The 26373-nt window shown below is 36.0% G+C and overlaps 2 protein-coding genes across 3 annotated transcripts; one reads left to right on the top strand and one right to left on the bottom strand.

The window, feature by feature from the left end:
* Nucleotides 1-2: 2 nt before the first annotated feature.
* Nucleotides 3-24852, bottom strand: LOC136798579 (uncharacterized). 2 transcript variants are annotated; one of them, XM_067055208.1, is made up of 18 exons: nt 24504-24845; nt 8439-8482; nt 8217-8311; nt 7943-8020; nt 7476-7563; nt 6976-7179; nt 6535-6661; nt 6393-6447; nt 6042-6091; nt 5854-5952; nt 5443-5557; nt 5114-5218; nt 4760-4819; nt 4391-4442; nt 2034-4195; nt 1384-1511; nt 652-851; nt 3-444 (listed from the first exon to the last, which is right to left on the bottom strand). In XM_067055208.1, exons 2-18 carry the CDS (start codon nt 8458-8460, stop codon nt 248-250), a joined length of 3837 nt encoding a protein of 1278 aa, XP_066911309.1. In that variant the 5' UTR covers nt 8461-8482; nt 24504-24845; the 3' UTR covers nt 3-247. The 2 variants fall into 2 exon arrangements, with proteins under 2 accessions (XP_066911309.1, XP_066911310.1); XM_067055209.1 differs by lacking the exon at nt 4760-4819 and having other exon boundaries at nt 24504-24852.
* Nucleotides 11147-19116, top strand: LOC136798578 (uncharacterized). The gene is made up of 3 exons (XM_067055207.1): nt 11147-11290; nt 17270-17539; nt 17800-19116. Coding segments are annotated over exons 1-3 (1305 nt in total). The 5' UTR covers nt 11147-11289; the 3' UTR covers nt 18834-19116.
* Nucleotides 24853-26373: the final 1521 nt, after the last annotated feature.

Genomic DNA, 26373 nt, shown 5'->3' with positions numbered 1-26373 from the left:
TTCCCGTCTCATTTTTATATTCTTACATGAAAATCTATATTACAAATCAAATCTCTAAATGAAAATGAAGCTAATAAATGGAAAAGTCAATATTATGTTAATGCATATTTCTACAAAACTAAACATCTATACAAATCAGCCAATCACCGTTCACCGATCGACGATGACTTTATCTTAACACCTAAGTAAACCTATGTTAAAACACAGTCTTCAAATAAGTTACTAAATGTAAGCTGCCATTTTGTTTTCAGCAATCAGGATGGAACTTTGAAAACTCGATAGTCTCACTTGGTCTGTTCTGTAAAGTATTCCTCATTCTTTGTTTACTTTTGTTGCGTAGGAACGGGAAACACGAAAATGCGGAGTTGGATGAAGAAGGTTTTTTCTTCTTATACTGCATCAAGAGTTTATCGACTTCGTCAAAGTTCGTATCGTACATGAAATCTGTAAAAATATGAATTTAACTAAATTAAACAGCCAAATTCGAACCCAGTCCCTAGTTTCGCTTTCCTATGATTCTGATAGTGTACAGGAAAGTATCAATCAGCACAAACTGATTACTACAAAAAACATCCCTACATTTTTAATTCTAGATTACTATGAAAAGTAATGATTTCAAAAAAATGATCAGAAGTCAAACAATTGACTTACCCCCTGGACAGAAAGGACTTGCGTCATCCTGGCCACATGGACTCATCCTTCTCGTCAACAACAAAGGACTTCCAAGATCTGAGATGGAGGACACATCGAAATCCGAACTACTTTGACATGAAGATTCTTCGTGAACAAGTTTCTTTTGCACGTGATCATTATTCAACCAATCAACGACGTTCTGCTCTGTTTGAACCGATCTGCAAATATGGGAAAACAAAACAAATGTAAGTGCTTTCTTCTGTATTCCTTAGTTTACTTTGCTTTTCACTTTTGTCTTTTTACATTAGCTACCATAGTACGAAATGTCAAAATACCAAAACTATTGATGAAGCTCAATAGAGCCTAATGCAAATAAGTAAGAGAATAAGGAAAGTTTATTGGTGTTTCTCCGTATGTCGTACACGATTTTTTATAAGAATACACTTTAAAAGAATGTCCATGATGAACATGGTCAAAAAATTAAGAATAATGCTAAGAATATCACCATCATGGAATTTTTGCTACTCAAGCTAAGAATGCCATTTTTAGAGCATTTTCAATTATAAATTGTCAATCACCCCTTTCACAAAATGTCATTTTATACTTGAGACGTATGTACTAAATGTTAAATCTAGTCTGAATTAGGATCCTAACCCAAGAATGCTGTAAGAATATTTTAGGATGATTTTCCCAAAAAAGTTAAGAATATCCATGATGAAATGGATTTACACAATTCTTATAAGCATGTACCTGGTACACCCACTGCTTGCTTCATCGGGTAAGGAAACTTTTCCCGCGTATTTGACGTCATTAATCACGTGATCACCTCCGACGAATCGTTCCTTGTAATTGAATCTCTTCTTCGGGCTTTGTAAATGCTGTGGAATTCATAAAAACTAATGAGTTCTAGTTGGTCCAATTATGAAACATGAAGTACGCTTTGCGCAATTCAAATCATGTTGTTATCTGATATTCTGATGACGGATTGGCGGCCGTCTAAGCTTAAGCTCTAAAGGAGCGGGCTAATTTCCCATGGGAGAGGAATGATAGTTAGCCTTTGATGTGCCACATTCCTAGTCGGGTTCAACTACCCTTGCGCGTAAACCTAAAAATATTTCGGTTGGACCCGCCAATCCCCGAAAACGAGGGCTGGGTTACCAGGAATGTTTTTTATCTTATTTGATTTGGTTGACATGTAAAAAAAACCTTCCTAAAGGACGCGTCATCTCTTCAAATGACCAACCAGTGAAGCAACTTATAAAAGATCCAGCTTATCAAAAAGCTTGCAAAGTTTCTTTATTCTTACGTTGGTAGAAAGCGGAAAAGAAGTTTTAATCATATGGGGTAATAAATTATTTTTGAAGTTCGAGAGACTTCATTTGAAAAATTGGCTGACTCACCTTGAAGGTGGATCCAGGCGAAGAGATGCTTGGGAGATGAGCGCAACTTGTCGTGGAGGCTAAGGTTGATTTTGATGACGTCAGCAGTTTCATAGAGCGCATGGAAAGTTGTTGGAACTCCTTTGTCATGTCATTGGTTTCTGTGTCGATCAAAACGCACGACAAAACCGCTTCTAATCGTAACTTCTCCAGTTTCGTCATCAGCAACTCTTTCTTAATCTCAGCGTTTTCTATGGCAGCCATGGTCAACTTTTGTTGTTTTTTAAACTTCTCATCCTGCTTTGACAATTTTTTATCTTCTTCAAAAGTCGCGACATTTTCAAATTCCAGTGAAATTGCACCTTTCATTTCTGACGGAGCTTCGTTTGATCCCTCCGTAGGAGAGCGGCTTATCATCAACATTTCTCCTTCGTTGTTGTTGATTTCACGAGAACGTTGCACTAAATCTTCTCCGAACACTCCTGAAGGCGTTTTATCGCTATATTCACTCTCACTGCTTCCACTCAATAATTGTTGTTTATGTAAAGAAGAGACATCTTGCGGACAACCTAGTACCCGTTCCCCCTCTACACAATCAATAACTGTTGAATCTTTGTTTGTTCTTGTTGCTGTACCAAAAGCGTAAGATTGGGATTTAGTAGGCGAACCTTGTAATTTCTCCTTTGCTTTTCTTAGTTCTTCTTCTAACTCAGTTTTGAATTTCAAAACAATATCGTGACATTCGGAGTTTGAGCTTCCTGCACTGCTTTGTCCACCATCTTGAATGGTGAAATCCTCTGACGTCAGTAGTTCCAGTTGTTGCAAGAGAGCGGAGTACCGATTGCGCGCTTTAACCAAAGACTTACGCGCGTATCGAGTATCCTCCCGATAAATGTGTTCTACTTCAGATTCAAACGACATGAACGGAAATTGAGAGATCGGGGAGACTGGGTTCGAACCAACATAAAAGTTTTTTGGTATTGCGCAATCAACGGCGTCAATCTCTCTTGGAGATTGTAGAATCTTCGCTTCGCGTAACGAGATCTCTGAATCGGCATCTGTACATCGGTAATTGACCAATGAGAGGTCAGAATTTGTAGCTGTTATCAAAAGATTTGATTCTATTGGTTCATTGGAAGTCACGTGATTGGGTTCGTCTTCCTGATTGGTGTTTGTTGGTGATTCTATAAACTCATGAATAGCCACAGGAGAAATGACCAGGCAATTTTGTTTTGGGACCTCCATCGATTGCGGTGCAAGTTCTAGCTTCAATTCCACAGATTTCCGTTCTTTTGGGTGCTCTGAGAGACTAGCTAAAGACCCGATGGAGGTAGACTTGTCAAAAGTTTCGGTTTTTTTCATTAATGAATTTTCACTTGGGAAACACTCAGGGTTTACTTCCATGGAAGACGATCTTTCGAGCGCTTGAAAGTCCGTTTTCACAATGACTTGTTTAATGAGAATCTGCCCGTCCATTGAAGTTGACCTTTCCAAAGTCACAAAGTCCTCTTTCATGGTTTGATCGACCTGTATCGACCCCATCGAAGTGGATCGGTCGAACGATTTTACACTTTCAACTCTGTTTAAAGATAGTGTATCAGTTGACCTGTTTACTAAGCTCTTTTCCTCCCTTTCAGTAAACGCTTCGAACGATTGTACGGAGGTGTTAACAGAACGGCTGATGACTGCCTGATTGCTGAGGATAGAATGCATAGAAGTTGTCTTGCTGACCATGTCTCCATGTAAAGATTGTACGGAAGTGTTGATAGATTTGTCATGGCAACGGTTGTCAAGCAAGCACGTGGTTGAGGTATGGCATGATTTTTGCTCGTTTAACAATGTTTGAGTTGCCTCACTTTTGACTTTATTATCCAGTCCACTAATGTGTGTTTGAACTTCAGTCGTGAGAACTGATTTACTGAAAAACTGTGGTTCTTGTGATGACGTCATTGGATTCGGTGAAGTATCCAAAGCTGGATTAGCGAGACCAATATCGAGAGTTGTCGATTCTTCGAGCAAGATACTCAACCTTCGAGTCGTTAACACCTTGGAGGGTGTGCTTTCGTTCGAATCTCCTCCACTTTCAGACTCTGATGTCACGTTCTTCAAAAAGTCCGATCTTTTCTTCGATAATTTTCGTTTCAGATGTCGAAGGTTCTCCTTTTCCTTGTTGTAAGCCACCTCTGAAAGTCAAATTGTGAAAAAAACTAATGTGAAAAAGTGTGAAAAATTTAACAGGGAACTCAGCGATGGGATAAGATAAGTAATATCCAATTTAGAGAGACTTGGAATAACTGACTTAGCTTACCGAGTGGTTAAGGGTTGTTTGAAAGGAAAAATAAATCTTTAATCTTAATCCTGAAGATCTGAATACAAACCTAGGTCTTTCAATTTGCTCGTTAAATATTCCGCAAGCTTTCGATAATCAATCTGAAAAAATAAACGAAATTTACTTTTCTCAGAAAGATTTCATTGACGTATGCAAAATAGGTGCGAACCAATTTGGCACATAACGTTGTTTTGACGTCCATAATATCTTATTGGATGAACGTTGAAACAACGTTGTGCATCAACTGGAAAAAGAAAGGAGTGCAAAATGAGTATCACTCTTCTTTTTCACGTTTTTTGTGCTTTCCAGATGTGTTGGTGCGTCTTTGTCATGTGATGACATTGTGTGTATGCGCATGCGTGTATGGTGTATGGAGACGAAAAATTGTGTTTTTGTGCATTTGATGTCGTCATCATACCTTTTTATTTTTTCGTCTCCGAAACAATGGATAATTTAACCAATGACTATCTGTTCTGGGCTACGGTGAGAAAATTATGCAGAGTCAGCATTAAATGGAAACTTTAAAATTTGATCAATTTTAATAAGATTAGTTGTGGTTGAATATTGTGAAGCTCGAGAAAAGTGGTTTTTCGTTTGTGTTTGATTTCTACTGATAGTTAGATAAAAAATTTTGATTTTGGCCTATTTTAAGCTCCAATTACACCGTCATAGAAATTAGGTGGTAGAGGGTTTGGTTTACCAGACATTTTAGATGTCATGGATTGCGATAAAGTGGTTTTTGTTGAGAATATTAGTCCAGAGAAAGAGTTACCTCGACATTTGGGGAGGCTTGTTTGACGACCTTCATAGCACGCTGTCCAAAATTCAACGAATATTTTGTTTCCAAGAGATCGTTCAAAGCTGGTGACACGCAAACCTGACGACGAAAAGAATTTTCAAAATTCCTGTTTCAGTTTCAATGTGGAAATATTGTCTTAAATTTAAGAAAGGAATTTCAGAAAAAAGAAATTGGTAGGCGTTATGATCTAAATATCTTCTTTATTGAAATGTGTGTAACTTGTGTTGTTTTTGAAAGAAGTTTTTTTTGAAATCATTTTGGACTTCGTTTAGGACTTCAGTTAAGAAAGGATTGTGACTCACCATAAGACTTGCTTTGCTGTTTCCACCAAGACTTTCTTTTAGAATCCTCGTCAGAGTTGAGTTACGGAAAGGAACGTAAAGGCTGCTCCTCGACGTCAACGCGTGAATGACGTTCCTGAAAAATTCAGATTGAACAAATAAAAAGTCAACCTCGCCCCCGGGTATCCCAGGCCTTACCTACGTTACTGCGATGGGGATGAGGTTGATAAAAATTGCTTAACGATCAGAGGAATTATTCAAATACCTTTTTTGCCTTCAGATGTCAAAAATGATGTCAAAGGTAAAAAACCAATCTTGCGGAATTTTAAATAATTTGTAGTTTAAAACTTAAGTTTTTGAGAATCAATCTAAGCGCAAAGTTCTTGTTTTAGTCTTACTGTGGTTGCGATTCATGAAAGTATTTGAACTCACCCAAACTCCAACAAGGAAGTGTTGATGTATCTTGCTTCCTCGATGTGTCTTCTTGAAACACCTGATTTGTTCAACCTCTCTGAACCTGCCAAATCGCATCTAAAGAAAGGAGATCGAGTGATCAGGAGACATCAGTTTTTTTATTTCATCTAAGAACTACAGGTGAAAGGTTTGACTTGAATACTTACAGAAAAAGCTTGCTTCTGATTCGTTTGGTCTTTGTTTTCTCTGATGGACTCTGTTAAAAGATGAAAATCGAAACAAACTTTAGTGTTCTGCCTGCACTAGTCATTTTGTTACAGTTATTGACTTAATGGCACTGGTCTCGACAAGATGAGTGGATGCCACAGAGCGTCGAACTACTTCCAAGTATTCCAAGTAAGTTAACCCTCGCCAAGTCGAACGGGAAATCTAATTTGTTGGAATTACAGAAAGCTTCGAATTAAAGAAAGATTTGAATAATAGAATTTCGAATTGACCAGAGTTCACTTTACTCATAAAGTAAATTATATCCAATTTTAAAAGAATCTTTTACGTACCTCCGAGGTTTGTTTCTTCGATTTTTCCATTTTGACGATACATATAACATGTGACCTGAAGAAAGAACATTTTGGATTGAATTTAAAGAAAACAATTTTCATTGTATGGAGATGATTATCTTCGAACAATCCCTTCCATTACCTGCTTTGTAGTTGAAGAGTTTTCGTGTTTTCCGAAACAACAAAACGTTCTTTGCCCAGCGCCAACAGTTTGTCGGCTTCCGTGAAATTCTCGATGATTTGTTCGGATAGGCCTTCCACGATGATTCCTAGAACAAAATAGAAAGCATATGGAAACTATTTTCGTTTAAAAATGTTCTTCACAACGCTCATCTGGCATCTAAAACATCCATAAATCGCTGCTTGAACGTGTATCGCGAAATTCTTTTGAGTGAGTCTTTGTGTTATAAGAATCATTAAAACAACTTCCATCTGACGTCTTAAACATCCAGCTACCGTTGCTTGAACAGACTGCTCAAAATTCTTTTCCGAATCTATCAGGAATCTATCAACTATCAGGAATCTATCAGGAATCTATCAGGAATCTATCAGGAACAAAACATCTTTAAAGGCTCGAGCTCACCTTCCTTTGGATGTTCCCTCAGGTGGAGATTAGAATTACGATCTTGCTGAGTCAGCAAATCATAGATTCTATCTTGATAGATTTGTAGAAAGGAGAAGACGATTTTGTAAGAGTATTTGTTGCATTGTTGAATGGAAGTGAAAATGTGCTCGATGCCTTGATGTACCAAACCAATGTTGCCTGTTAACATGTTGAAAGTCTTTCCTAAACGAGAATAAGACATCAATGGGGCTATTTTGATTTAAAATGTTACGGAGAGGGATAGCAACCGAGATTCGAATCTCAAAAGACCATGAGCATCACAGTTTAGCTCTGTCTCTGAAAATTAACCTGTTGATTGGACTAAATAAATTTTACTGCGCATGCCATGGCGTTTCCATTTAAAGAATCGAAGATGGATAGTTTAAATTCTCAGAAGCTTCAGCATATTATATCATTATGTTTGGCTCGCTTTCTTATTTCGACGCATACATTGTGAAAGCAAAATGACGTCATCTTACCGGTAGAGACTTGTCCATAAGCCATCAGACTGCTGCTGACCCCTGACAAGAATGACGTCACCAACGGCTCAACTGTCACGTCGAACATCTGGAAGGGGAAGAAAAGTTACAGAAGAAACTCTTCTAAAATTCTAAACTTAACTCGCTCTAATTATTCTATAATTAAGATCCACAGTAAGCAGTTAAAATGATTGACTTTTCTTGTACAATGACGTGATTAAAAAAAATGACTTGATGGCGCGATAAAATTTCGGTGTGATTCTCAAATTTGATTCAAAAATGGTGTGATGGGTTTCTTTTTTGTAATTCTAATGGGAGCAGCAATATTTTATTATGGCTTAAAATCCTTGTGATTTTAGCGAAATTTGTAATTTTATTGAGAGTCTGGAGTGGGTTACGCGAATAAAACGTGTGCAGAAATTAAAACATTTCCGAGAGAATTATTATTGCAGGAAGATTGTGTTTACCTCCTTGAAGCTTGCATCAGATGGAAAAACGTGGTCAAACTTGAAATTTAATTCCTTTGTCTCATCATTCACGATCACCTAAAATGACAAACATGGAAGTTATTTTGTTGTCTCAGTCTGAAAAACTAGCGAAAAGGTGCTTGTTCAAAGAAAATGCCACCTTTGTAAGCTACTCGTCTACAGGAAGTCCAAAACACCTTTAAAGCTGATATTTCTTGACTAGTGTTCTGGGTCACATCCGTAACTTGTGAACGAAGCCACGAGAGAAGTTTACCTCTTGGCGTGAGGGAAAGGAGAGAGTTGAATATTGGCTGAGGTCTTGTTGTAAATGTGGTCGACATCTGACGTAAACGTTCAACTTTGATCGATCTAAGAACGAGTTTGAAAGTCGTGTTAGTACTTTTCATATAATGCATGGTAGTCACGTTAACAAAGGATTAGGAAGGACGATAACCTTCGATACAGACTGGTATCAAAAACAAAGATGAGTTTGTACCTGAACTTTTTTTGGATGACATTTTTCCAAATTCTTTCTGAAATCTAAGATGAGAAAAACAAGAGTTTGAAAAATTCGAAAAATCTTTCAGCTGTCAAAAAATGATGATGGAATGAAAATTTAGATTCTGTGAAAAATTCCCTATGACCAAAAATAGTTGAAATATTATAAGTTTTCTATCTGGTCGTTAAGATGTGGGAATACTGTCAATAGGTGGGAATGTGCCAAACACTTATGACATTTCATTAACGTGAAACGTGTATGGGGTTTACATTCATTTGTTTGGAAGATTGCGAACGAATGTCAGAAACACTCAGTTTTCTTGACACTGGATGAACTGTCGACCAAAGGCTGTTGACATTCAAAAAAATTCTTCATCACAATTTTCGAGATATCTTTTTGTTTTGGAATAAAAGTGACAGGTTTGATGACGAGAAAAATGCGAAAATGTTTTTTGCGCTTTCGATGGTGTTGATAGATGGATGATTGTTTGATTGAGTGAGGGAAGAGTGATTTGGAAACTTCTCAATCCAACCATTGTTATCTTTACCTAACTAATTAGTTGGGCTCTTCGTATATAAACCACGATTATGCTAGGGAGTTTAGTAGACTATGGCTACAGTTGTGTGTAAACTTAAACGTTTTCATTATTTTGAAATCTCGTCGATCAAAGCAACTTGTTTGGCAGATGTAGTTTTCAAAAGTCTTGATCGTAAATCTCTGTAGGACTATAGACAAGAACAATATTTCGGAAGTTTTAAGGAAGGAAAGTTCAAAATCAGGGAAGAGTAGATATGGGTCGTTTATTTCAAGCAACACTTAATAAGGCATTAATCTATCGATCACCTGAAATTGCAAATGAGAGGGAAGGAAACAGTTTAATATGACCAATTAATTTTTCTTTTTGATTGACATTCAGGTCCTTCATAACAGAAGAATTGACTAATCCCTTTTTGTTTGAAAACTCAGTCAAGGGACTGGAACCTAATAAACATTTGTCTTATCGACCGCGGAGCGGTGTATTCAGAGACGTTTTGTATGGTGAAAAATCTCGCATATTTGCGCGCGGTAATCCGTTCTCTAAAGTCACGGAAAGCTGACGAAATCAACAATCTCGTTTCTCTATCTTTGAAGTCTCTGAATAACACTCGCTCGGAAAAAGTAATTATCTTCCTTAGATTTCTGTATGTGCAAAGTATTACGGAGATAAAATAACATCCGATGGCGAACGGCACCTCGGGGCGGTGATTGGTACGGATGAAAACAAAAGTCGGTACATCAACCAAAAGATCGACGATTGGACCCAGGAGATTAATCTTCTTGCTGAAATCGCAGCAACTTATCCACAAGCAGCCTACTCAGCCTACGTCAGCAGCTACCAACATAAGCTGACGTACTTCCTACGCACCATCCCAACGATCAATGACGAGCTGAAAAGAGTCGACGAAGCTGTGCGGCACCGACTGATTCCATCACTAACTGGTGGACGCATCATCAACGACCAGGAAAGAATAATGCTTTCCTTACCTCCACGTCTCGGCGGAATGGGGCTGAAAATCTACGCCGAAGAATCGAGCCACGATCACAGAGACTCGATGAGTGCAACCGTGGCACTGCAGAATCAAATCCTTCAAACAAATGACGGTGCACCCGAAGCGAAATCCAAGTCTCGTCTTCACAACGAACGGCAGCAACGTCACCAGGAAAAGCTACGAGCTTTCTTGGAGACAGCCGACATCAACACCAAACGAACAATGGAGACGCTCAATCAAAAAGGTGTTTCAAATTGGCTGACATCCATCCCTTCAAATGAACAAGGTTTCGAGCTGACCAAGCAAGAGTTTTGGGATGCCATCAGAATTCGATACAACTGGCCTCTCGACCGACTACCATCAACTTGCGCGTGCGGATCATCGTTCGATCTAGCACACGCGCTCTCGTGCAAGAAGGGAGGATTCGTGTCTTTGAGACACAATGAAATTAGAGACATTACGTCCAAATTGCTAAGAGAAGTGTGCGTAGATGTAAGAACTGAACCCCTATTAAACGAACTTAATAACGAAGATCTACCAAGACATGCAAATGTCTCACGCGAGGCGAGACTGGATATAAGCGCTCTCAGTTTTTGGACTGCTGGCCAAAGAGCATTTTTTGATGTGAGGGTTTTCAACCCGTTTGCTCGAAGGTACACCAATTCAAAAATTGAGAACTGCTTATCATCCAATGAACGCGAAAAGAAGAGACAATATGGTGAACGTATTTTGCAAGCCGAAAATGGGACTTTTTCTCCGCTTGTTTTTGCGGCAAATGGTGCGATGGGACGTGAATGTACGTTATTTTACAAGCGTCTAGCTGAAATGATAGCAGACAAAAGACATGAAACTTTCTCAAAAGTTACTAACAGCATTAGAACTATCATATGCTTCTCGCTCGTTAGATCTACAGTGAGATGCATCCGTGGATCGAGAGGTAGAGTACGACTCCCTCAAGATGAAGTTTATTAAGTTTTTATTTTTCCTTTCTTATACATAATCCATAATTCTAGTAGAATTTTATTTAAATCCAAAAGATCCATGCCGGGACAGGCTCCGGTATATAGTATATTTTATATTTTTCAATACCGACTTGTATTTAATTTCTCTAGTATATTACGTTCCGAAAATGCTTGAACGTTAAAAAAAAAAAAAAAAAAAAGATAAAACAGTTTTAAAGGAAAAAGTACAATATACTCCATAGTTTTTCGACGCGACTGTTACAACAGCATGAAAACAGTGTCCCCATGTGAATTTGTTCCTTTTCAAAAGAAGATCAAGAATTAAAGACAAGACTAGGGAACCAATTAGCACTTAAAAGTAATTATTTTTTAATTATATTTGTATAACTTTAGAAATACAGCTTAAATTTGGGAATACATGTAGCTTTTCATGTGTTTATTAATTTGGATTGCAGTGAATACAAAATCAAAACTTTAGCTCAAATATTTTGGGTATTCACTAAAGTTAAAGAGTATGGAACACAAAACCTAGCATGAAAGCTGAAAAAGAGTATGAAAACTCAAAACTAGCATGAAAGCTAATATGAAAGCTCGAAAACGTAGCATGAAAGCTAAAGAGACTATGAAAGCTCGAAAACTTAGCATGAAAGCTAAAGAGAGTATGGCCACTCAATCATCTAATGTGAACAGTTCAATTGAAAACCACCTGAAAAAGCAAAGTATTCCCAGATTTACAAATGTTGTAATTCGTGAGTTACATCTTCCTAATTCGGTACGTTCTACCCCAGGGACATACAGTTGTGCGATTGATTCGTTCATTGATCTTTTTTACCATAGTATATTTGGTCTCTTAGACAGAACTTACGTTAACAGTCCACTTTTGATCTCTCTTCTTGATGTGTGTGACAAATATACAGAATTAAAAACTCTTCACAAAGATCGCATCTATAAAGAATCAGAACTTAAGTATCTAGTGTCTAATGAAGTTCGCAATCCAATTTGGAGCCACATTATTGATCACTGTCCTAGTTTCAGAGCAAGAGATTGTCATGCCGAGTTTTCACAAATTTTTCAAGAATCTGTCTTTGATTTTAGAAATGACTTAGAGAGGATAATGTTTTGTAGCACTTATAACTTCAATCAAATTTGCATAAATTGTGGCCAACATTGTGTAGACTCGGTCTCAACATTTTTGCAATATTTTTCTTGGATGAAACTATAAATGATGCAGTGATCAATGAATGGCCAGACTTATTATTTTCATCGAATTTGTTAGTTCAAGAAATTGTGTGTCAAAATTGTCAAACCAAAATACCTGCAAGTAATTTAGACATTGTTCCATCGTCAGTTTTGTTTATTGAGTTTGCTGAAAATCTCATGAACTTGGTGAAAATCCATAGCTCTCTCAAAATCAGAAACATTTCTTATAGTCTCAGGTCTTCAGTTCGTAATCATGGGGCCCACTTTACAATTGCTTCGTTTGATTCGAATAGGAATAAATGGTTTTATATTGATGACCTCTTAGAGAGCATAGAAGTTTATCATTGTTTTGAGGATATTCAGTATCAATACCAGGAAGGATGGTTTTTTTGTTGTTATGTTCAGGAGGATGTAATTAACAGTGTTGATGAAAATATAGATTTGGTAATAGAAAATACAGAAGTGCCTATTGCATATGAATCATCCGTCTCTTTTCAAAATAAGGTACATGATCATGATTATTGTAAAGGGGTCAAGTGTATTTCCTCAGAAGTGGAATTTGATCACAACTATTGTCTCAAAAAAGACACTGAAAAAAAAGTTGAATTTAAGGGTAAGCAAAGACAGCAAACAAACAATAAAAATCAGATTCAAAAAGACTCTGTATCAAATGTTAAACTTCAGGGTTCTCAGACTTGCATAAAACATTCAATTGGAAAAATAAAAGAAAATTTAACAAACAAAAAAATTGAAAGTCAAAAGAAAGTTAACAGAAGAAGAAATGACTTGAAATTGCAAATAGAGCAATTTTAAACCTATGTAAACTGAAAAATGTTTATTGTAAAATCCTAGAGGTAGACAGAGAGCAGAGGTATAAAGGTCATGTTATTACATTTCCTTCAGATGTTCAGACAGTTGCAAATGTTTTGCCAAATTTGCCCTCTGATATACCAATAATTAAGATATCTAAAAAGGGATCTTGTGTTGACTCTAGAGATTTCAAGGTCAGGAAACAAAAAGTTGTAGATGCTCTTGAATGGCTTGTGAAGAATAACCCTGTTTATTCTGATGTTACTATTGATCAAAATCGAATAGAGGATCTCCCTCTAAATGGACAACTTTATTCCTCTATTAGTCAAGAGTCCACTGAGGATAGCTCTTCTGAATCAGAAAGTGAGCATAGTGAAGATGAAATTACAACAGACCTTGGTCCTGAAAATGAAGAAGACATAAGGCCTGATGAAATGAGTTCATTTGTACCTTCTTCTTTGAACACACAAATGCATAAAAACAAAATTTCTCATTTTATCAACAATATCCCTGAACTGGATATTATTGGTATTGAACCAATCAATGAATTCAATACTCCATTTTTAGCTACTATGGCTTTTCCAACTCTATTTCCTGATGGCAAAGGTGATCCAACTAACCTTGCCTTGGAAAGAACTATAGCGTCTAATGAACTTGAAAACTTTTCATTAAAGATTCGTCATTTACTCAAATTCTGTGATGTCAATGATGACAATTACTTCTATCGTTTTGCTGCACATCCTAGATTTGCCTACTGGGCTTTCAACATATTGTATCGTAGAAGAATTTTGAGCAGGGGAAATTTGTACATTAAAAGGAATCCAGGGGAAATGAATTTTACTTTGGATGAATTCAATGAAATGTTAAACTCTAACTGTGCTAATGAATTGATGAAAAAGGTATTTTATTACACCAAAGATGTAAGTGGATCACGTTCTTTTTGGAACAAAGTACGAAACAATCTGACAGCAACAGTTAAAACAAGTTGGGGTATTTACAATTTTTTTCACATTTTCTATGGCAGAGTTTCACTGGCCAGATCTTTTGAGTAAATTTAAAGTAGATGTCAATGATGTGAATGGAATAAGAAAATTTATTACAGAGAATCCTCATGTAGTAGAGACTATTACTTCACTGAGCGTACAAACAAATTTGTCAAGCATTGGCTTTATAATTTGCTAAAAGCTACATGGCACTGGTACAGGTTTGAATATGCTTCTAGAGGTTCCATTCATTGTCATGGTGTTGCTAAACTAGAAGACGATCCAGGTTTGGTTGAATTAACAAATATTGCTCTGAAAGGTTACCTTGCATCGCAAAAATTAAAATCTGAGAATGTTGCTTTTCAGGAAAAAGAGTTGAATGAAATTATTGCTGAAGGTAGCCAGGCTGAGAAACAAGTGTGTGATTATGTTGATAAGCTTCTTTGTACTTGCAATCCTATGGAGGGAGAAAACTGGGTCAAACCCCAGGTACATCCCTGTAAAGTGGATTATAGAAACTTAAATCCAGAGGAAATGAGTACAGATTATGCCAATCTTGTTAACTCTGTCGAAAAACATCTTTGTAGTTCGGCATATTGTCTTCGGCAAAAAAATGATGACACAACATGTCGATTTCACTTTCCTTTTGAAGTAAACGAGAAAACACATTTGGAATTTGAAAAGGTGAAATCTAGAGATGGTGTTGAAAGGTTCAGAGCAAAAGTTGTAACTTCAAGAAATGACCCAAGAGTCAACAGGCACCAACGTGTTTTATTACAAGGATGGAGAGCCAATGTTGATATCAGTGTAGTAGTTGATTACCACTCATGTGTTGAATATTTGACAAAGTATGCTTCTAAGCCAGAGAAGCTCAGTGATATTACACAGGATGCGTTCACTCATGTGGCTTCAAAAGTAAACTCTGATAATTTTTCCCCAAGCTCTGCAATAAAGAAATTAATGATGAGATCGGTAGGTTTACGTGATATGAGTGTTCAAGAGGTTTGCCATCAAATATTAGGATTGAAGTATTACAGTAGTTCTTATGAAGTTTATTGCATGTCCTTAGATGGTTCTCGACAGGTTGAATTGGTTGATGGTGAAGTTAGTACAAAAAAATCTCACTTGGATATTTATGCATTTAGAGAGGACTACTCTTCTGATCCAAGGATTTCTGAGATGAATTTTATCCAATTTCATGCCAATTATGTTTTGGTCAATGAAGAGTTGCATAAAAGGAAAAAAGAAGTTGTAATCCGAACATTTCCTTCTTACTCATCTTCTCCAAATAGTATTCACTATAGTAAGTACTGCAAGTATAGTTTACTAAAATATAAAGTATGGAGACATACTCCAAATTCAGCTTGGGGTGAAATAGATGCAACTGATGAAGGTTTTATTATGTGTTGGGCTACATTTCTACGATCAGATGCTGCTGTTAGTGTTCCTAATCATTTAAGGGAATTAGAAACAATTGAAAATGCTATGATGAGTAGAGAAACAGGTACCGATTCTCAGGACTCTGATTCCGAAGATGATTCTGAAGTAATCAATGATGAGATAAGCAACTACAGAGAGGAATGGATGTTTCTAGCAGATCATTTCTCAAATCCCCAACAAGAAGATAATTCGAGTGGTAGTGAAAATAGAACATATTGGCTGGATCAGTGTTCCCAGTATAATTCAATATCTAGATTAGAAATGCCTGCTTGGATAAATAGCAAAAAAGCTACCTTAAGAATAGAAGGTCAACTGAATGACGAGGACACTGAATTACAGAATGTCTTAAAAACTAAATGATCAACAGCGTAAAGCATTTGAGATGGTAAGGTGTCACATTAATAGTAACTCACAACTGTTGATGATAATTTTTGGAAAGGCAGGTTGTGGAAAAAGTTTTTTGATTCACAGACTTAGACATTTATTAGGAGATGCACTCATCATTTCATCATTATTTGGACTTGCAGCTTATAGTGTAGGAGGTAAAACTTTACATCACTTGTTGAGATTGCCTATCAAAGGCAAGTTTAACTCCGAACTTGAGGGCTCGTCATTGATACAACTTCAAGAAAGGCTAAAAGGTATTAGGTACATTATAATTGATGAATATTCTGTAATTAATCGAACAGACTTAGCTTGGGTGAATCGGAGATGCAAACAAGCCACTGGAAAGTTTGATGTGCCATTTGGAGGTATAAATATGATCTTGTCTGGAGACTTGGGACAACTTCCTCCTGTGAAAGGACATCCTATTTATTACAACAATCCTAGAAATGAACTTGAAGCTGAGGGATTTTTCGTTTATCAATTATTCAATACAGTTATTGAGCTTACTGTGAATCAGCGCTCAGATGGAAGCAGTTCTCTTCAAAAAAGATTTCGCAGCCTCTTGAGTAATGTTCGTGATGGTAATGTGAGCATAGATGATTGGAAATTGTTACTGACACGTTCTGGACCTAGTATTAAAACTAACTTTTCAAATGCCTTGAAGTTGTCCTATGGAAATAAAGATGTTGCAGAAAACAATTTCAAGGCCCTTGAAAAACTGAACCAACCGATAGCTAGAATTTCTGCTTTACACAATGACAAAAAAGCTGCAAAATGCTCTTTAGATGATATGGGTGGCTTGGCACCTACTCTCCTTTTATCAGTTGGAGCTAGAGTAATGTTAATGAGAAATTTGTGGACTGAATCTGGTCTCTGTAATGGAGCCATGGGTACTGTTTGCAGCATTGTTTTTAAGGATAATGAAACTCCACCATCTTTTCCAATAGCAGTGATTGTACAATTTGACCAATATTCAGGTCCAAGTTTTTCAGAATTACAACAGAATTTGGTACCCATACCACCTATTGCAAATACATCTGACAGCCTAGGTAGTAATTATGAAAGAATTCAGTTTCCCTTGCGATTGGCATGGTCAATAACTATACACAAGTCGCAAGGCCTTACTCTAGAACAAATGTCAATTGATCTTGGAAAATCTGAACGAGCATCTGGACAATCTTATGTTGCTCTCTCAAGAGCAAAGACTTTAGATAGTATTTATATTGAGCCAATGCCATATGAAAGATTGAAATCCTTAGCAAAAAGTAAAAGTTTGAAAAAGCGTTTGGATGAAGAAAGCAGATTACGTCAACTTGGTATGACAAAGTAATCAAATTAAAGTTTTTATTTACCAGCCGTCTCCTCTAAATAGTTTGTATATAGATTTGCAGTTTTTGTGATTCTTTCATTGTTTTTAAAAAAAGTAAAGGGGAAATGTGGATATTTTCCTGAAAATTTGTTTATTTATCATTTTAGTTTCTTTTAATAACAAAAATTATCCTGTATCTTTATTACAGTGGCAAAAGGTGACAGAAAGAGGAAGCAAACTGCTGCTGATGCTAAGATGGATGACTTTGATGCATTAGCTAGCACTCAAAGTAATAACACCACCAAAAGTTCAAGTTCTTCTCCCAACGCCAGTGAAAGTTTGAATAACAATGAGACACCGGTGACTCCTAAAAAGCAGGCTGTTGAAGGGATGGTCAATACACCATCACGTTTGTTTGGGTCTCCATCACTCTTGCCGTCCCCAAGATTTTCACCTTCCATTCCACCCAATGCCAGAGGTAAGAAAAAGTAAAATTCAAGAACATTTTTCTTTAATTTTTTCTCAAACATTTCAGAAATGCATTATTTAATTCTTACCAGCTTTTACTAAAATAGTAAACCCATTAAATACAGTGGGACTGGTTTAAGTAAATGGTTTATGTATAAAGTCATTGCCTGGTCATGAAAAGTTTTGCGTTAATGTTATTTCTTGTGCTTATGTCAAGCCTTCTCTTTCAACACAGGGTATTGCAAATTGATTGTTACTATTCTTCTTTAGACATCCTTGGATTTGTTGGCGTAGTTGCAACGATCAGCCAAAATCAAGCTCGTACCAGAAATTTCTTCACGGTGCATCTCAAAACTGGCAAAACTGATTTTTGCAAAATAATAATCAGCAACCATAAAGACATCAAATCAATAAGGCAAAAATTTCTTGACGCCTTTCATAACAAAACTGCCATCCGTGCCGGCAAATTAGTACCAGGGAAAGAGGTATATTTTTTTAACAGCTACTCTTCAATCTCGGACATTGATGACAATGAACTCAGCTTTGGTTTAAATGATGCTGATGCTGTTCATCTTTCTGATATCGATGAGAATGGAACGGTTCTTTCAGCGGTTGGAAAAATCAAATATTCAGGTCCCACTGAGATGAAAGAATATGATAAGTTCGGCAAAACCAAAACAAGTCTTATGCGCCCTTGCCTTTTCTCTGATGGCGTGAAAACTGTCAGTTTGTCCCTGTGGGGAGACTTTGTTCATCTGGTTAGAGAAAACACACTCATTCAATTGACTTCACTTTCCTCAAAAGTGATTAACGAGGAGATTTGTCTTGGTACCACTTACTCATCTTCAATTTGTTACCTGACAGCAGATTTGGACGTTGAATTCCCAGAACAGGTTCTCAGCGAAGTTGACTTGTCTACCAAGCTAATAACAACGCCTGTTATAGCTAGCGTTAAAGTGGACAACTATTGGTCATGTAAATCATGCCAAAAAAGGTTAGCACCATCCACACAAGGTATGACTTCCTGTTCTTCATGCAGTAAGGATTTCAAGATTAGTTACCTTAAATTGCATCGAAATCTATTTAAAGTTGTCGTATTCGTTGAATTTGATGCTCCGGAAATGACAGTGAAATTATCAAACAACATCCTTATCGATATGTTCGGTTCAGAAACTCTGAATAATATCGACACAGAAGATGGTATGAACGACCTCAAGCTCAAGTTGCTTAATTCTGATTTCAGTTATGAAGTTGATGTTAAAAAGAAAATAGTTATGGAAATTGTGAAAGCTGAAGAAAGTTAAGACTTCTTTTTTTCGCACAAACTTTTGAGAGGTTAAATCTCTTAAAAGAATCCTTAGACCATGATTTTATTATGCTTCTATTAAAAAACGTAGTAAAGACATATTTTCATCATTAAAGATTTATCAATGTACATTTTATCTTATAGTGTAGGTGGGTTGTCAGATTTCAATCTTCGTTTGAGTATAATGGGTAGAGCTAAGTTTTCATTGACATTGATTCTATGGGACCTATGACTCTTTGAGCCTCAAACTGTTCTTATTTGGTTCTTATTCTTTGGGGTATTTTTGGGTCCTTTTTGCCTTATTTTTATTTTTTACCTCATCTTACCTCGTTTGGACCCTTATTTGATAAAAAATTAGACATCCCAGCCTTCAACTTGTTCTTATTTTTTGGGCATTTTAAGCCTCATTGTTTTTATAAAAAAGAGTATTAGCTTTTTTATTTTCCCATTTTGTTAATAATAAAAGAGGCGTAGAAAACAGATTTTTACCAAAAAAGATTTTTTTGTTAAGATTATTTAAAAAAGAGACGTAGAAACAGATTTTTATGAAAAAAGATTTATCATTTTTCCCATTTTGTTAAGATTATTTAAAAAAGAGACGTAGAAACAGATTTTTATCAAAAAAAGGTTTATCATTTTTACCACTTGTTAATAATTTTAGAAAAGGTTTGTAGTTTTTATTTAGTTTAGTTTTTTTATAAGCAGGTCATTTATGATATAACATTTGTATCAAAATGATTCCTTTTTTTTACAATAAATGGATTTGCTTTAGCCATTTAGAAGTTTTATTGTTTACGTATTTTAGCAATATTCCATACATGTACACATTTATCACCATTATACCCTTGCAAAGATTTATCAAAAGTTATTTACCTTTTAGTCTATCTTCATCGTTATTCGCAATTTTCCTTAAATTTCTTCCCAAATTCATTTAGTTGCTTGAAACTGCCCTTTTGTATCTCTAAAGTAAGCAACGTCAAACTTTTGTTTTGGTTTTCATATAGACTATAGACAGAACTTAAAACACACATGTCACGGGAAAAATGAAAATTGAAAACTGGTCCAAAAGCCTAAAATTTGTACTAAATTTCCTAATTTCTAGTCTATTTTCGTCCTAATTTGTCCTATTTTACTAACTAAATGGCAAAAAAATTGGCTTGGAGGCCTGAACGGTTTCCCTAGCCTGTAGGCCACTTGGAGCTTTTTGATAGACTGGATGACGCTGGTAGCCAATTTTTTTGTTAATTTTACTTTGCCAGCATAAGTTTTTTGTGCCTACTCAGCTTTTTTAAGATAAATCGATAAACTTTAAGGATTTTTTAAGAATGTTGTTCAGCTTCAAATTTTGTCTGAAATATGGTTCTGTTGAGAAAGTTTCAAATTCTTGTTTTCCATTTTGGTTTTTATGTTTGAAGAAATTTAATCCCTGCAAAACTTAATCTACAAATGGTATTGCAGGAAAAATCTTATTTTTGAAATGAATTTTATGGCAAATTTAGTTAAATTCACTTTTTTTATTTTTCAAGTCTTAGAAACAAAAGAATTTTTTAGGGCTCAAATTCGTGACATTTTCAGATCGCGAATCACTTCGATTTATATAATTCTTATAAAAAAAACTGTACTTTGTATATCATTAAAAATTATATTTTGATTAAAAAAAAACTTGGAAAAAACGTCTGGTTTCAAAACTAACTGTAGTCAAACCAAACTTTCTATAAGATTTAAGGATTTTTCTATGTACTGTTCATATTAAACGGTAAATGGTGTACAAATTCATAAATTTCATAAGATTTGACCGCGGTCGCCTCAGTGTGTTACACTGTGACCAGTTTCATGTTCGCTCCTACTCGGCCACCTTTTTTCAACGTTTTCAATAAAAGCCGTGTAAATTTTGTTTAATACAGAAAGTAGCAAAGGGCTCTTATTCCGCTTCACGTAAGTGATTCATCATTCTGTCAAAACAGACTTTTAATCAAAATATGCTTATAACAAAGATCTCATATTTTTATGGTACGACCTCTTTTTGCTGAGAATCGATTAAAGTGGTGAGGTTTCTGAAATATAATTTAGCATAGAAATAAGACTTTACATTTTGCATTGCGTCAGTCTATTTGAAGCAGCGTTTGGTTAAGCATTTAAAGATCCTAAAAAAAGCTTTGACCGAAAGCAAAACATTGTTAAAAAAAGTTGTGAACGAGGAGGCTTTAAAAAAGAATTTTTCAGCTATCACTGTAACATAGAAACGCACCAGTCGAATAACTTGCAAACGAGGCTGAAGGAAAAAATTACTCTCCACTGAGGGAAGTTGAGGAAGATTTTGCAGGAAGTAGTTTTCGGGTCATTTGAATCTCTTTTCACCGAAACAGGACATCCCGATATCGCCGAACGAAAATAGATTTGAGATAATTGTTTCAGAATATTTATTTCAGAATATTTATTGCCCTTGCGGAATATCAAAGAGGTTTTTTACTTGATAAAGAGCCTCTCAATTTAGTTGAGGTATTACTTCAAAGCACACGCACAGATTTAGAAGCTTGAAAAGGCTTCGTGATGCTTCTCTAGCGTGGTGTCTTATGATTGTTTTCTTGTTATTGGGATCACTTTGACTGAATCGAGAAATAATCTTGAGAGGGTGTGTTGCTGAAATACCTAAATCTGACCAGCGGCGCCCCTTCATAATCTATTTTTTCAATTTAATTTCTCTTCCATGGGACCCAATCAGATTCACTGTGGACTGTTAGAATCTCGCATTACCAGGTCACTGATAGACTGCTGGCATCCACTAACGGGTTCGTGCTCCTTATAGATATACTACCTGGGGTTTTGTAGAAGTCTGTGATTCAGACTAGGTCACTGATGACACAGGGGTGTTTAGCAGTTGTGGATTTTCTCGAGTATCTTCACGCCGTAGTTTTGGAAGCATGAAGTGATATGAGTCACCAATACCGATCTACAGACAGCTTTGCATTAAATGCAGCAGATTTGGCTTATAAGACAACAACTGAGTGTAAATTACTATTTTGAGAATATCAGCTCATCTCTTCACATCTGTGCATTACAATTACTCAGAATTTGCCAAGGGAAGCTTTTTATGGGATGAGGAAGAGTTTTGTTACTTCAGCAAATCCTTGTTTTGAAAGTACGTGGTGCGGAAAGCTTCGTAAAATGGGATCGGAAATCTGCTCATTAGTGGCTCAATCAAAACTAATTACATTAGATGTATCAATTTGTCGCATTACTCTTTTATGGTAATACACCATCAATATAAATTGCTTCATCACCAAACTCCTGCCCAGTTCTCTTTGGTAGAAGTTTAATGAGAAATTTGGTAACGAGTTTGGTTTATAGTTGTCACTTTAAATGAAATGATTCTATGAAAGGATTTCACGAGAAGTGTGTATCTTAACAGGTGGATAAACAAACTGTTTTTTTTCACATCTTGAACTTGAATGGAGTTTCTTTTGGCTTCACGAGTTAGGCGATCAAAATACACAATAATTTTTCTTTGATTAACATTTTCTTCTTTTTCAGTGAAGAAAACACAAAAGTCATAGAAATCGAAAGTAAGATGCCTTTATCATTTGGAAAACGTTCTGCTTACAAGCAATTTCAAAACACCTCAATCATCAGCCATCAAAAGAACACCGCCCAAACGCCCTCCACCCAATCATCACACCTGAAAAGCGTTGAAATCGTGAAATCTCCTCCTGGCTGTTCTTTCTTTACCGCCCGAAAAACAGCTCCTCAAAGACAGCAGGAGTTTATCAAAGCCATCAATGTTTTGTACGGTTCCGAAAGACGTGTCCGAAATAGCCCGCTGTCCGGTAAATAAGAAATGAATGGTGGAGAGGTGTGAATTCATGACGTCATTAAATGTGGATGGAGCTGTTGTTATTAAAGAGATCGCTTTTTGGTCTAATGGTGCACTATCTGAATAAAAGTTGATTTTTTCTCAACATAATACAAGGTTTGAGTTGGTTATAACAACTATTGATTGACTATTGATTGATTATTGATTATTGATTGGAAGATGATTGAACTATTGAATGAACGAATTATCAATTGAAATGTATATGTTAAAGTGAACCTGTGATTTCATAAGAAACCACAAGGACTTGAGAATTTATTAAAGAATTTTACAAAACATTAATATGTCAACAACCTGTTTTTTGGTTATGAAAATATCTATTTTCCGTTTGTAAACGCGGTAATCAAATGACAGATTATCGATTTATTTGTAAAAATTAATTATTTTACTATCCCATCAAGTTAAGGCTTCATTTTTCGACAATTTTTCCAATCAGAGCAACGGATTAGAATAGGTGGATTAAGAACTCATAGAAAACACTCCTCGTTAGGTTATCAAACTTTTTTACGAGTTTGCTAGCAATTAAAACTTGATAAGTTGTAAAAAAGTTGTAAAAAATCATTACTTTCAACATTTTCATTGGTCATTACGTATCACGTGGTACATTTTAAATAAGAAAATGCACTTTTTTAGCCCTTTCTATCCAATGCAGAAATTAGCCAAATAATTTGAAATTTATTTTCCTAATTCTAAATACAGTCTTCTTTCACCAGTATGCAACCCATTCGTGACCCATTGATAGTTTCTTAGTTATAGACCATACGTTAATTTTCACTTATCTGAAGATTGCCATTGACAAAAGATTAAAAATTTACATTAAAACTGGTCTAGCGTTTGTTGATGCTAAAACTTAAGTGCAGGATTTAAAATATTTGCAAAATCATCAAAATTGATCGAATCATAGGACAAATTCGTTTTCGAAACTGTATAAATTGGAAAATTGTTCTTATAAAAACAATGAAAAAACTAAACGAGGAGTGCGCAGAGTCATTTGCAGATTTTTCTTGTAACAATGAGAAGACAATGGATCTCTCTTGGGAGCAACGAGAGAAGTTAATCCACCTATTCTAATCCGTTGATCAGAGTTATAAAAAGAATGTAACGATTTTTCGAACCAACTCCTAATCCTTGCTCCCACTCTTACAATACTGAAATTTGTTGATACAGATTCTTGGTCTTTATAAGAAAACTCTGTACCAGAGTGTACCTCATGTTTATCATTTCGTAGTACACTCTGTGCGAATTGTCTGTTTGATAAAAATATTCCCGTACGAAAACCTCTGCGATTACCCTCTACGCCAATGCCTTTTGAAATTAGCCATAAATATCGGGTCTGTAGGGAGTGTAGCATCCTTTGGCAAGATCTGCGTACGCGGGGCGTAAATTTGTATATGTTCAGAAAAATATCCCCAAAACTACTACCTCCAACGAAAAATGCCGACTTTGCTCTGTATTAAGAATGGCACCTCTTTAGCCAAGGAAAAGAAGCATTTACCTCGTAAATTTTATTGAAAATTAAATTTAGTAAAACTTTGGTTCTGATTTTGTCGTTTTTTGTTTTTAATATATACATACTTTTGAAAAAAGTAAAAGTGGTACTAAAATTGACACAACCAACGATTAACCGATTAAGTAGGCTAGTCACTTCTTTAATCCATTTGTCATAAAAGAAGAAATATTCCGAATAAGTCAAATAAATATATTCCAAAACTGCAAAAATCCTGGTCGCTATTTCCCTTGGGTGCTCGAATAAAAAGATTTCATAAAGTCCCGCTATCGGATGGAATCACAAAAACTCACCCTTAGCAACTCCTTGCTTTGCTTCCCATCAGCCTTTCCGAGGAAATCTTGGTCGAATCTTTCAAGAGATCCAGGTTCACATAAGAAAATTTGAAACGAATTATCTCATCCAATAGAAAGATAAATATCGGAGGTCAATCAATGTCGCCAGACCCTCAGAGAGATGGTCTCATCCTTTCCCACAAATAAATCTCTGCTCCCTTTTTCAGCCCTTCTTTTCAAATACACTTTATTGATTCATTCTCTCCTCCTCCGAAATACGTTTCTTTGTTGTTGTTTTCTTCAAAACTTTTTCTCGAATCTCCTTTGACCAGAACCTTCAACTCCATATACAAGAAAGAGGAAGAACTCTCTCTCTTTTCCAGTATTTTTTATCACATTTTCATTTTCTTCTTTCTTCTTTTTCTTGGTCACCACACGCCATCTGCGTCAAAGATTTTTTATAAGCATGAACATTTTTTTTGTCTCTGTATGAAAGATTTTTTATCAGACGTCCTTCGGTTAAAATTCTCTCCCCTGACTACTGTACTTTATCGATTCATCAAGCCCTGATATTATACGAAAGAGTGGTGCTTTGAATAGTGAGAATTTGTAGAAAGGCTCCATAATAATTTTCGGCCACGTTGAAAATCATCATTTTCCTTCGGATATATGCAGTAGATTCTTATAAAAAAGAAGAGTTCGTTTTCATATTTTTTAGATCTTCACTTCATATTTTTTTCGATTTTGACTGAAAAGAAAAAGAAGAGAAAATCTTGAAACAATAAAAATGTGAGATGAAAAATGATAAGAAATTTCGTAATCTGAATGAAGATAAGTTGAATTTATCGTCGGCCATTAGATCTGGCATTCTTGTGTGAAAATGTCCAGATTTTTCTCTTTTTTAATGTATTCTTGATATTAGAGTCGAAACTATACTCTTTAGTTTTTAAGGCAACGCCTACAAAAACAGGTTCCGAAACCCCCGTCGTTTCCTATTTGCGTCAACCCTGTCCTTATTAAAGGCACCTGAGAGCAGGACCCTAACCCCCGGGGGCACTCATATGGTCCGACCGTTGGCACGTGCTGCCGTTAATAGAACGCACTACAAAGGTCAAAGGTCATCCTTTACTGGATACAATGTAAGGGTTGGGACTGCTGAATCGCATGTCTGTAAAAATCTGATCTATCTTTATAGTTTTGACTCGCACTCATTTTGATTTTGATTTGTGTGTCGACATCTCAGGCTCATATCTGGGTTGGCATCAGAAAAATAAGATATACAATCAAACTACACTGTAAGGATGAGAAACGTTCGGTAAAATGCACTGTAAAGGTACCTTTTCACTACTTAAGAGCACTCAGGTGAACGGGGACGGGGATAGGGACGTGCCGCTTGTCAGGACCCCTTTTTTAGGCTCCTGAAGATATCTGACAGGGTCCCAAATTTATTTATTCTCAACATTTGTAGCTGACAGGGTCGTCTTTTGGTTATTTTGGACAATTTTAAGTGTGGAGAGCTGCTTTGTAAGATTCCGATTTTGAAATTCAATTCTTTGATCATTCAAAATTAAAAAACCTGAAAACGGTAGTCTCGATTATAGAATTTGAATACGTGTAAGGCAGATCACGATCATCATGAAATAGACAACAAATTTGCGAATTAGGGCGAACAATCTTTCCTTATTCCCTCGTTTACAGTGGTTGAGAATCTATCATAAAAGCAAATTCACCGATAAGGGAGAATTAGAACGGATCGATGACACAGGGGTGTCAGAGTCATCTCCACAATACTGTAACACGTTCAAATAACATGGCGACTGCAGCATAAACTTGAAGCTAGAAATACACATGAAGAGGGTAAAGTCCAAACTCTTGAACTTGATATCAA

This window comes from Clytia hemisphaerica, unplaced genomic scaffold (genome assembly GCF_902728285.1).
Source record: "Clytia hemisphaerica strain Z4C2 unplaced genomic scaffold, Clytia hemisphaerica genome assembly, whole genome shotgun sequence".
In the NCBI taxonomy this organism is placed as follows: domain Eukaryota; kingdom Metazoa; phylum Cnidaria; class Hydrozoa; order Leptothecata; family Clytiidae; genus Clytia; species Clytia hemisphaerica.
The sequence above is the reverse complement of the archived record's forward strand: the minus strand, read 5'-3'. Positions and strand labels throughout refer to the sequence as shown.

Coding starts and splice junctions, on each gene's coding strand:
- LOC136798579 (XM_067055208.1), bottom strand. CDS start 8,460: ATGTCATCCAAAAAAAGTTCAG. Junction 7,564..7,942: donor CTGATGCAAGCTTCAAGGAG/GTAAACACAATC, acceptor TTCCCCTTCCAG/ATGTTCGACGTGACAGTTGA. Junction 6,662..6,975: donor GAGGGAACATCCAAAGGAAG/GTGAGCTCGAGC, acceptor ATTTTGTTCTAG/GAATCATCGTGGAAGGCCTA.
- LOC136798578 (XM_067055207.1), top strand. Junction 17,540..17,799: donor CATTCCACCCAATGCCAGAG/GTAAGAAAAAGT, acceptor ATTCTTCTTTAG/ACATCCTTGGATTTGTTGGC.